This window comes from Hemiscyllium ocellatum, chromosome 37, assembly GCF_020745735.1.
Source record: "Hemiscyllium ocellatum isolate sHemOce1 chromosome 37, sHemOce1.pat.X.cur, whole genome shotgun sequence".
Taxonomy (NCBI): Eukaryota; Metazoa; Chordata; class Chondrichthyes; order Orectolobiformes; family Hemiscylliidae; genus Hemiscyllium; species Hemiscyllium ocellatum.
This window is the reverse complement of record NC_083437.1, coordinates 39,697,421-39,710,121: the sequence shown is the minus strand read 5'-3', so window position 1 is coordinate 39,710,121 and position 12,701 is coordinate 39,697,421. Positions and strand designations below refer to the sequence as shown.

General features: G+C 40.8%; 1 protein-coding gene across 1 annotated transcript in view; it reads right to left on the bottom strand.

The window, feature by feature from the left end:
* The window catches only part of LOC132833528 (transmembrane protein 201-like), an 88,476-nt gene extending 76,234 nt beyond the window's left edge, over nucleotides 1-12,242 (bottom strand). The window contains exons 1-2 of the mRNA XM_060851885.1: nucleotides 12,224-12,242; nucleotides 10,248-10,468 (exon numbers count right to left, since the gene is read on the bottom strand). Coding sequence (XP_060707868.1) covers nucleotides 10,248-10,464 — 217 coding nt within the window. The 5' untranslated portion in view covers nucleotides 10,465-10,468; nucleotides 12,224-12,242. The remainder of the gene's footprint in view (nucleotides 1-10,247; nucleotides 10,469-12,223) is intronic.
* Nucleotides 12,243-12,701: the final 459 nt, after the last annotated feature.

Here is a 12,701-nt window from a genome sequence, read left to right as displayed (position 1 = left end):
TTAGAAATATTTGGAATGGTTTCTTGGTATGCTTGGAATTCACAAAAAATGACAAATTGCTCTCAACCCACCGTGTTTTATTTTCTGCATTAGTCACACATCACATATTGTGTTTGTAGTCAGTGCAAGTCAGAATAGTTGTGAAATGTGATACAGACAGTAGCAGAAATACAACAAAAAAGAAAGCTCACAATTAGAGTTTAATAGATATTACAACAACTCTTGCTGCAAATGCCAAAAGCCCCCTCAATGCTGAATAGATCTCAATTCTGCCTCCCAGTGGCAGCAGGCAGCAACAACAGACAGCATACATAGCACTGCAGCTTCAGAAATGTATAGCAACCAGCTGTTGACCAGCTCACACTGAAATTACTGGACTGCAAAATATTACAGGGCAGACTCTATCACTTTCATTTTCACTTGAGTCTCAAGAATGATTAATTCATCAAGAATCATACTTTTTACAACAGACTTCCATTTAACATTCAGCACAATTAACACTCAGTGGCATAAAACAAAACTGTGGATACTGAACATCTGAAACAAAAATTTCTGACGAAGGATCACTGGACTCGAAATGTTAACTGTTTCTCACTCCACACATGCTGCCAGACCTGTTATGTTTCATTAGCAATTTCTGTTTTTGCAACTTTCACTGGTCGTGTTTTGCTGTGCACTTGCAGCGAGGGAATTAATTCAGCCCTGAGATATGTGTAAATTTATTGATAACCAAGAGCTCTTCTGTTAATTGCCATTCTCCAGAGGCACTTATGCTGCATGGATTACAGCTGGTGTGTTAAGCTGTTGCTGCTACAAACCCAGCTTCTCTCTTTACATCTATTGACATCTATTGCTCACGTATCATTTTCAGGGAAGATGGGTTATACAGGGAAGCCCTAATGTTAAAATGTGACTGTCCAGGGCAGGTTATATGCATTCTTAATTGCATGTCGATTAGCCCCTACCCTCTAAGAAATGACAGGTGATATAGGTTAGAAAAAAACCCACAGGAAATGCATTTATTTTATTTTTCATTTAAAAAAAATACCTGGGGCATTTTACCTGGAGCTTTATGCACGTCAGACTTGGACTAGGTAAAAGTCCTCAATTTCAGTTCTGGTTGCCCATTTGTAGGAAGATCATCGTCAAGCTGGAGAGGGTTCTGAAGATATTTACCAGGATGTTACCAGGTATGGAAGGTTTAAGGTTGGATGGGCTGGGATCTTTTTCCACTGGAGTGTAGGAGGTTGAGAGTTGACTTTGTATAAGTTTATAAAATAATGAGGGGTGTAGATAGAATTAATAGCAGTTGCCTTTTCCGTAGGATGTAGGATTTCAAGATTCGGGAGCACATTTTTACGGTGAGAGGAGAGAGATTTAAACAAGACACAAGGCGCAACTTTTTTTTTTTACACAGAGGGTGGTTCGTGTGTGGAATGAACTTCCTGAGGAAGTGGTGGATGTGGACAACTACAACATTTAAAAGCCATTTAGGTAAGTACATGAATAGGAAAGGGAAATGGGCCAGGACCAAGCAGGTGGGACTAATTAAGTTTAGGATTATATTCACATGGACTGGTTGGACCAAAGGGTCTACTTCCATAATGTATGATTTATGTAATGGGAAGAGATCAGCTTAGGATATATCTGGTTGGCAATGGATGAGTTCGACTGAAGGGTCTGCTTCTGCGTTGTATAATGCTATGACTCAGTTTGTTGTGAACATTTGCAGAGAGGTAAAAAGTCCAAAACTAAAGAATCATTTCAGTTCCTCTAACATTCTTCATTCGGAACGAATAAGAAGCTTGCACTGCACTAAAGTGGATAGAAGTTTGTGTCAAAGAAAGGAGATGAAGTAAAAGGATGTGATTACAGCTCATGCAATCTAAATTATTTAACACTGTGCAATTAGCATTGCTGCTCATTAGGCCTTCACCAATCATCGAATAGATAGCTCCAAGGTGGTCAGAATTATATTTTTTGATGACATGGCCAATCACACTGAACCTAACTCAATCCAAACAAAAAAGCAACAAATGCAGAGATTCAGTCAGAAGGGGTTGATTTGACCAAGACTGGGATGTCTTTAAAGAAAGGCTGGATTAACTAGGCTAGTCTCCACGGGCATTCAGAAATAAAAGAGGACTTGATAGAAACACATAACCGGAAGGAACATGACAGCGCGCGTGTTGAGAGAATCTAGAAAGGGGTCACCATTTAAAATAGAGATGAGACAAAAGTTTTGAGGGTTATGGGCTTTTGGAACTTTCTTCCTGGAAAGGTGGTGGAAACAGTCGGAGTATTTTCAAAGCGGAAGTACGAAGATTCTTCTTAAGGGTTGAAAGGTTATCAGGGTTAGGCAAGAATGTGGATGAGGTTACTATCAAATTAGCCATGACTTTACTGAATGGAGGAGCTGGCTTGAGGGGCTGAATGGCCTCCACACGTTCCTGATTTGTAGGTGTATAAATTGTAAAAAGCATCAACTTTACACAAGATCATTAAACAAATCACACTGCCCATCAAGGTAAAATTCACTAAGCATCATTACAACCTCTTAGTAGAGAATATAGAAGCAGGATCCAACCAGAATCTGGTACAAAGTCTTAAACTCCAAATTATTTTCTGCAATTCTTGGCAAAACTTCTGATACAATTAGGAGCCTCTTGTGTGGTCAATCATAAAATTTTATTATACGCTGTTTCATTTTTAATTTAAATCAAAGTATTGAGATATGAATCCCAACATAAAGTAACATATCACTCACTGAGCTTCGGCTCCCTCATGGCAGGTGGTACCCATTCTCTAAAACAAAAGCAATTAATACCATCTCATCATGGTCACAGGAGGAACAGGAGCATGATTCTGTGGCATGTTTGGCTGTTTGTGTGCGCACAGGCCTTGAAAGCTGATATTTATATTCAAACTAACCCTACTTTTGCTGGAGTGCAAGGCATGAACATAAATGGATGCTACGGTCGTGTACCAACAAATGTTTTACTAATTGGAACAAAAAAGGGGAGCAATTCCTGCTCTCTCTCATGCTGAAACCACCCCCTACACCATGACAGCCTGAAACAAAAACACGGTCAAGAATCTGGGAAAATGCAAAAATGTGAAACTTTGTTGCATCATTCTCATTTACACCAAGGCTCAAGTCTCACAGCCCTCAACAGAAAACTATCTACAGTTTGTGCTTCAGCTGACCAGAAATCTAGGACTCTTTACTAAACATACAACTGTAAACACTTTTTTTTGGGACTGTGGACTTAAAATTGGGAAATGACAAGAGCTTTAAATCATAGGACTGCAGAAGCAGATGGGGCACTTTAGAGACAGAGACAGACACAGTCACCAGGACCTTTTGTGCATTTTATCCACAAGGTAGACACCTCAGCTCCATGGGGGTGTGTCCATCCAGTGTTAGTTTTGCCAAGTGATAAACTTTTGATTGAGTTCTCCTGGACATGAGAATTCAGCATAGTAACAACTTCTTCGTCACAGAATACAGTGTGGGAGCAGGCCAATCAGCCTAACGATTCAACACTGACCCACCAAAGAGCATCCCACCCTCCCCTTCCTATCCCTAACACGCATCGCCTCATGGTTAATTCATGCGGACACTATGGGTAATTTAGCATGGCCAAGTTGTGTGTTAGGACAACATGTTGAGGAGAAAGCTTCTTTTTCTCTTTCCCTTTGGAGAAGAATAAATCAAAGAAAGTACTCAATAGCTCGTGAGAGCTTCATGAAAGGAAAAGGGAAAAATATCACCTTCAGAGACACTGAAAGGGTGAATCCTTAACTGGTGAACGAGTGTGAGAATTAGTACGTTCACAACTTTCTGTCCTCAAAAGAGTCAAAATGATCTGCAAGGAAAACATCTCCACATCTGTCGTCGGGACTGCTGCCAGAACTGTGTTCACTGACTGTTTGTGCGCTCCTTCCCCAACCATAATACATGTGTCCATCTTGTCTGAGTTCGTGTGTATATGTATGGGAACCTCTTAACAGAGGCCGAGTTAAGTTATAGAAAATAATGGGTTAGCAATTTGCGTTTCATTCCAGCAGTCAGTCAGAGACAAATCAGTTTGCAACAAATAGCTGTTTACTTGTTAAGTACAGAAACTTGATAAGTGTTTTCTTTTAACTGGCGTTTGTTAGGTAAATTAGAGACTTTTGACAATTTGATTTTTTTTGTTAACAAGACAACATTAGGATCAGTGCGACTCGATTTCCAGTGAGTCACGTCATTGTAAAGATCAATTCTTCGATCATGAGGGACAACCTCTCTTGCCTTTTCAAGTAAATCAGAGTTATTTCCTCCACACTCAGAACATTAACCAGTTGAAAGAATATGCATGCTGAAGCCATTCATCTGGCTAACAGGAGAACTCAATAGACAAAAAAAAAGCATGAACGGTTGCCTGGTTACTGAGCCTGTTGCAAGTGGAAACAGTTTCTCTTCATTGAACTGATCAAAGCTCTTCAATAGTTTGGATGCCACTATCAAATCTCCCCTCATAAGTCCCTGCTCCAAGGAGTCCAAGCCTCTTGTCTTAGTGGAGGCCATATCTTGCCTGGCAGGGGTCTTCAGTTTCTCCCAGGCCATGCATTGGGAGGGAACGAGACTCTCATCCCCTCCCAAAGGTCTATCCTCAGAGTTAAAACGGTCTCCAATTAGTATTGGGGAGAGGTCATTATTCACTGTCCAAGTCCTGAACTTTGAGTTATGGACTCCACCTGTCTCCTTTGCAGCTTCCAGTCCCCAAACCAGACCATCCTTAACCTGTTTGACCCCAAGTTGCGATTCCTGCCACACATCCACACCATCACTGGCCATGCCTATTTCCACCTCCATAAAAATCAGCCAACAACATCCTTGCCTCCGGTTAGCTATCGCTGAAACCTCAAGCCATGCCACTTTATCTAGAGACTTTATTCTTCCAATGTGCCGCTCTCCCACATTCAGATCTCCCAATTTGAAACTCTGCTGCCCATGCAAGAGAAGCAAAATTTTGTGGATAGTGGAAATCCAAATAAAATTTAAAAATCATAGGTCTGTCAGCATCTGTGGAGAGAGAAACAGAGTTAACGTTCAGAGGAAGTCACATCAGGACTCACAACACTAGCAGTTTCTCTCTCTGCAGATACTGCCAGATCTGCCAAGTTTGTTTGTTTTTATTTCTGGTTATGCATGTCATAACTTACACCAAGTCCCAGTTACCTATGACACAGCCTCAACAGCCCTCTGTGGTCAAGAATTCTACAGATTCATGATGCTCAGAAGAAATTTCTCATCCATTTAAATGAGAGAGTCCCTTACTGAGCAATGAAATGCTCTGCTCTCGCACAAGGGGAAACAAACTTTCCACATCCACCCTGTCAAGTCCCCGAAGGATCTTGAATTTATCAATCATACCACCACTCTTTCTTGTAAACGTCCATGAGCACAGGTCCAAACTACATCACCTCTCCACAGAGAAATCACCCCCATGATCAGGATCAACCTTGTGAACCTTCTCTGGGCTGCTTCCAATGCCAGTATATCTTTCCTCAACATTAATTTACATTCTATCAATGGCAACAACGTATTCAGCTGCCTGGCCCCGGAATTCTTGAAATATCTCTCGAATCGTCACAAACTATCTTTTCCTTTTCTTTCTTACTAGCCTTAAAACCTGCCTCTTTGACCAAAGGTTTTGATCATTTAGTCTAATAGCCCTTCACATGGCTCACTGTCCAGTTTTGTTCCTTAAATGCTCCTGAATCACCATGGAACATTTGAGTATATTAAAGGCACTACACAAATGCACCCTGAGCAGCTCAGGCAAAATTCAACCCATTGGACACCAGCATCTTTGATTGCCATGATGCATGGTGCTCCCTACTTCACTAGTTCCTTAAACCTTCGCAAAAAAATAACTAGCCATTATTTAAAAGGATAACTGCACATTGTTGATCTCATGTACAAGTTGATATCCAATCTTTGGCCCAAATTCTTTGCACTTTTGACCTGTTCACCACTGACATCAAGCTCTCCCTGGTTTGATAAACTCAGAACGCGAGTGAGAGTGAGATATGGAATTGAAAGGGGCTACGTTCTATTCTGGCTTCATTTTCATGACTCCTGGGGACAGTCTCTGAGAACTCTGTGATTACAAGCGATGAGTGAAACTGGAATTTAATCCCTCCAAAATGTAACTGAAGTAAAAAGTTAACCTCCCCCACCCCAACTAACTTTGGACTAAATATTTGGTGTGAAATTTGAATTTTACACAGCCATATGTGGTACACCCCGACAATGCAGTCTTAGAACCCACAACAAATAGACACCAGAGATTAAAGGTATCCACTATGTTAAAGGTAATTCCTTCAGTGCCAGACGTAGTGCTTTGAATTAATCTCATTCTCAAGTGTCAACATATTTCTTAAACCTAAACTGTCATCTCAAAGTGCTTTCTTTATTTTAATATAGCCTTTATAATCGCTGTTTGTTTGGAGCAAGTTCTGAGATTTGGGATAAATACCATTTATAGTTGTTACATTTCATCTTATTTTTCCTATGTAGTATTTGCAAAATACTAATTTTAAAAAAGTATAAAACACAATTAATAACAAACCTCAGGCAGATTGCATCACACACAGAAACATTACAAATAGAAACAAACATCAAATACATTATAAAAACATGGGTAAAAGTGAAACCCTGCAAAAAAAAGATTTTATAAGCTTTTGAGGGATGGCCATGGGTTATTGGGGGAAGGGGAGGGGAGAGAGAACGAGAATATTTTGAGGATTAGTTGAAAAATTTAAAATAGTATCCATACAGTGTGGAAAGTGGCCATTCAGCCCCTCCAGTCTGCATCCACCCATTGAAAAGCATTCCATCCAGACGCAGCTCCTCCCGCCCTATCCATAACCCTGCATTGCTCACGGTTAGTCCACTAGCCTCCACATCCCTGGACACTATGAACAACTTAGCACAGCCAATCTACCTTAACGTGGACATCTTTGGACTGTGGGAGCTAACCAAAGCACCCAGAGGCAGCTCATGCAGACACAGAGATAAGGTTAGGGTTAGACAGTCACACAGACAGTAACTCAGGCTAGAATCGAACTCACGTCCAGGGGTGCTGTGAAGCAGCAGCGCTAACCACTAAACCACTGTGCTGCCCTATGATAACATAATAAGAACGTAATATGGTGTCTAATTCTAACAAGGTTTCTCATATACACAAAAAAAGCTAAGGCAAAATAAGTTTCCAGGAATCTGAAATTGCATTTTCTGATTAATGAAAGATGCTATTAAATTAAAGTTAGTCTGTAGATCGAACAAGTTGAAGGTCTACTTTGTAAACATTTTTACTGGCACAGCAACATCTACAAGAACAAAGAATACAAAATAAAATAGATGTGATGCACTCCCTATTGTGGATACCCCTCCCTTGAGATCAGTTGCGGTGATTTCTAAAAAAAAGAGCAGTACTGTCCACAAGCAGAAACAGCTAGACAACAGTCAGACTTCGGCTGATAAATGGCAAGGACTATTTGTGTCACACATGTGCCACAGATGACCATCACCAACAGGAAGGAATCCAATAATCTCCCCTTGACATTAAACGGCATTACCATTGCCGAATTACCCACGACCACCATCCTGGGGCTTTCCAGTGCTTGGAAATGTAACTCTGTGGCCATAAGAGCAGGTAAAAAGCTGGGAATCCTGCAGCAAGTGACTAACTTCCTGACTCTCCAAAGCCTGAGCACCATCTACAAGGCAAAAGTCAGGAGTGTGATGGAATAGTCCCCACTTGCCTCGATGGGTGCAGCTCCAACAACACAAGAAGCTTGACACCATCCAGGACAAAGCAACCACATGATAGCGATTGTATTCACCTTGTTCAGTTAACTGCCACCATTGTTTAGCTGATGCAATGTGATTAACCAAAAAAAATGCATTACATCAACTTGTTCAACTTCCAAACTTGCAGATATAAACTTTCTAGGAGGAGAGCAGCAGATACATGGGGACACCAGATCCTGCGAGTTCCCTTCCAAGCCATTCTTCAAATATATTGGCGTTCCTTCACTGACACTGGGTTAAAAACCCTGCAAATACCTCCCCAACCGTACTAAGCGGACTGCAGTAGTTCAGGGTGGTTCGCCACAATCTCAAGAGCAATTAAGGGGGAGCACGAAACATTGGCTTTGCTCTCCAATGTGTACAGACGCAATAACCGTACAATGCAGGAGACGACAATTAGAGTCATTGTTTCTGAACTGGCAGTCTGAAAGAATGAGACAGTGCTTTCCTCTACACTTTCCCAATGTCCTGTAAAGTTCAACCTATTACACATCTTGTCATCTACGTCCCTTTTTCCTTCTTGAAATGTTCAGGCACAGAATCTCTAACAGGATCAGTAATGTCAGCCGATCCTCAATTGCCTGGGATTCAATGAAATTAAAGGACAGAAAGGAAAAGCAGAAACTACTACTGATTTCAAATCTTGCTTCAAAAATGTCCAGTAATGAAGTCTGAGGGAAATGAGATTCCACTTTGTAATTGTTAATTTCCTGTGCCAAGGAGGTAGATTGACAGTAATTAATACTCAACACATTGTTAAAAGATTTCAAGGTGGTGATGGTAAGGCACTTTCTTGAATAAAATCAAGGGAATGCTCAACCATTTCTGAGGCCAGTGAAGTGTCAAGCTGTTGGTCTGGAGTCATAGGCCGGCTAAGGACAGTGGTTTCATTTCACAATAAACATTAAAACTCAACTGGATCACTAACAACAATGCACTAACTACAGATTACCCAGCATTCAATTATCGAATATCAGCTTATCTGGCAAGGTTGCAAGGTCCCGGTGCTTGGCTAAACTGTTATCTGGCATTTGATTAACCGAATGAAGTACTCCCACCTGTGTCCTTCGGATAATCGAGGTTCCTCTGTATATATTCACCATTACAGGAACTTGCTTTTATTTCCAGATTTTACATAATTCATTGAATTTAAGGACCCCAGCTGTTCGGTTCATATGAGTCTGCATTGTTAGTCCCATTAAGAGGTCAATAGCTTTTTATAATAAAGAATTTGTTTCTAGGATGCAAGCAGTTACAAATCCTTAAATGTACTCAAGGCTGCAGTGATCAGCCTTCCTGAAACACAAATACTGTAAAGTGAGAGCTGGTGATGGGAATAGCAAGGGATGTGATGGCGTTATGGTAATGTCACTGAATTAGGAATCTAGAATCCCAGATAATGTTCTTGGCTCTGGTTCAAATCAGCCCATAGAAATTGGCTTGATTTAAATTAATTAAAACAAATCAATGAACAAAGCTAGCCTAATAGCGACCTTGTCACCATTGTCAATTATTGTGAAGCCCCATCTGGTTCACTAATGCCCCTACAGAAGGAAACCGTCATCTTTACATGGTCAGACCTCCACGTGACTCCAGACCCACAGAAATGTAGCTGAGTCTTAACTGGCCTCTAGGCAATTAGGGATGGACAGTAAGTGCTGGCATAACCAGCCACACACACATCTCTTGTTTGAATAAAAAAAAAGTTTTATTCACAGATGGATTTGTAAAACAAAACCTGAACATTACACAAACTATTATCATCCAGTATTTTTAACCCAGACAAAAACAAGTATCAAGAGAACTGAACTGCTATGTATATTTTTAAACTCTGGAAAATTTTGCAAATTACTTAATAAGTTAATGAATTGAAACAATAATTTTGAAAGATCCAATCTTTGCTCTCTCAGGGTTTACACTGATGTGACACAAACAAGGACATGCAAACATCAACTGACAAAGTGGATTCAACCTGCCATATCTCCAGGGAAGGGGGCAGGGGAAGGAGGAAAGGTGCAGAGGAGGAAGAGAGAGGAATGAGGGTGGGCAGGAGGGAGAGGGTATCAGGGGGAGGCAGTGGGAGAGCAAGATTGGAGGGAGGGTGCCGAGACACCTACAATCAATGTCTAGATTAGAGTGGTTGCTCATCTTTCTGAATTGGGTGATGGAAACTAAAAGTACAGATGAAATGCAAAAACAGTGAAGATGTACCTACAGGGTGAACTCAGAGCCTGACATTTCTTTGGACAAAATGTCAGGAGTAAGGAAACCAGAGTGTGTGCTACAACAGCACTCAACACCAAGAGCACTGATCATGAGAAAAACTTACATCAACAGTGCATTAAGTTCTCCCCAGTATAATTTCCAAAAAAAAACTAACCTGTCTTTGTCAGGGATGGAATGGTGCCCAGCGACAGGGCTCGGTTTAGTCGACCAGGAAGTGAGCAGGGAGAATTGCGTCTGGTGGTCCTACACAGTTGCTGTCTTGCCATTTGAGGAATACTAGGTGGGATAGGAATGAATGAGGCGGCTAAGCTAGAAGTGCGGGGTGAAAGAGCACCATCACTGCAGAAAGAGTTGATCGATTCACCGGACATATACCTGCAAAAAACAAAAACAGACAGTTTGAAGAAAAGTTCTGGATTCTAACTAAAGCTGCAATTTTAATACAATTAAAAAGTTCAATTCATAAAACATCTTGAATTAAAAAGTAGTCTCAGTAACTGTGAAACTAACAACTGTAGTCAAAACCCACCTGGTTTGCTCGTCTGTTAGGCAAGGATATGTGCCAACCTTACCTGGTCTGAGAGAGACTCTAGATCCACAGCAATGTGGCTACCTCCTGAACTGCCCTCTGAAATGGCCTGGCAAGTGCTCCGTTCAAGGGCAATTGAGAATGGGCATTAAAATTCTGGCCTTGCCAGTGATGCCCACATTCCATGAATAAGTTGAGGAAAAATTACCAACAGCCAGCAACTAATTAAGTTTTTTATTCCCCAGATAATCTTCAATCACTTAATAAAATTATAATGGAATTCAATTTTGTAGGTCAGTGCAAACTTTAAATAATTACAGAATAAAGGCACACTGTTTAATCACCAATAGTTCTATCTTACAGAGGCCTAACTTAAAGTTAGACATTATTCTGATCTTCCCACGTAAACTGTGAGCTTTACGAGGTAGAAGACTGCAGATGCTGGAGATCAGAGTCAAGAGTGTGCTGCTAGAAAAGCACAGCCGGTCAGGCAGCATCCGAGGGGCAGGAGAATTGACTTTTTGGGCACAGCCCTTCATCAGGAATGAGGAATAGCTTTGTAAAGGTAGCCAACACTCCAGATGGGTGGAACACAACAGCTATGGCCCAAACTGGTTAGTGTATTTCCTACATTACAACAGCGACTCACCATCGAAGACATTTAGTAAGGATGTAAGGCACTTTGGGACTTTGAGAAGGACAAAGGCACTTTATAAATGCAAACTCTTTTACAATTAATTGGTAAATAAACATGCATTTATCACACATCTCAACCCCAAGGTATTTTATGACAAATTTAATGTTTAAATTAACTACATTTCAAATAGAAAGACTTCAGTGGACTTGTACACAAGGTCTCATAAACAGACTTTTTTTGTGAAACTAGTTTATAGTTATGAAAGTATTTAAGAAAATTTTTTCTAAACGTTTTGAATTCAATTTGAATGAGTCAGGTTTTAATGGTATGAAAATGTAGAGAAGGTTACAAAGGGCATGGACCTCAAACTCATTTCTTTAACTACTGAGGCATAAATGTAACATGGATTACAAAAAAAATTGTCGCACTTCTCAATTGTATTTGCAGAGTCACCCAGAAGCAAATGAAAGCTGTTTAAGATTGGCACATTGTGTTGGGCAGCACGTCACAGGCAGTTAGCAATGGTTCCCAGTTTTTCCAAAAACGATAGTGCATCACAAAAGACAACTTTCCACCCACCCCAACTCCATTGTGGAGTTTGCACATTCTCCCTGTGTCTGCGTGGGTTGCCTCTGGGTGTTCCGATTTCCTCCCACAATCCAAAAGATGTGCAGGTCAGGTGAACTGGCCATGCTAAATTGCCGGTAGTGTTAGGTGCATTAATCAGGGGTAAACGTAGCGAAATGGGTCTGGGTGAGTTACTCTTCGTAGGGTTGGTGTGGGCTTGTTGGGCTGAATGGCCTGTTTCCACACTGTAGGGAATCTAATCTAATCTACACTTCTTGCTGCCTCACAAAGGCAGCCAAAAACTCCTCCTGCCCTGGTTATAATCCCTTCCACAAGGCAGAACATACAAAAGCTTAAATACAAACCAACAGGTTCAAGAGCACAGTTTCTTCCTTACCGTTAGTAAAGTTCTGAATAGATCGCTCAAATTTTAAATCTAATGTTGACCTTGTTTACTGTGCACCTTCTCCACAACTGTAACTTTGCATTCTTCACTGTTCTCCTACCCTGTGAATTTTATATGGTATGGTCAGCCCGCACTGCAGGCAAAACAAAACTATTCACTACCTAGGTAAATGTGAAAATAATCAATCAAACCAAAATATTGAGAAACTATGTGATACAAATAAATGATCATAGCAGACAAATTTTAATGACAAGAAAGGTTTGGGATAGCACACTCCAGTGGACATCTGAACCTATTTGAAGTGGGCTGTAGACAACGGAATTCAACAATTTATATCTATATAGCACCTTTAATGTAGTAATAAGGCTCAAAGTGCTTCACAGTTCCACAGAATTGCACTACAGCTGCTCTACTTGCCCCACACAACCCATTGGAACCATTCTATTGAAAATATTGCTTCCTCCCACAC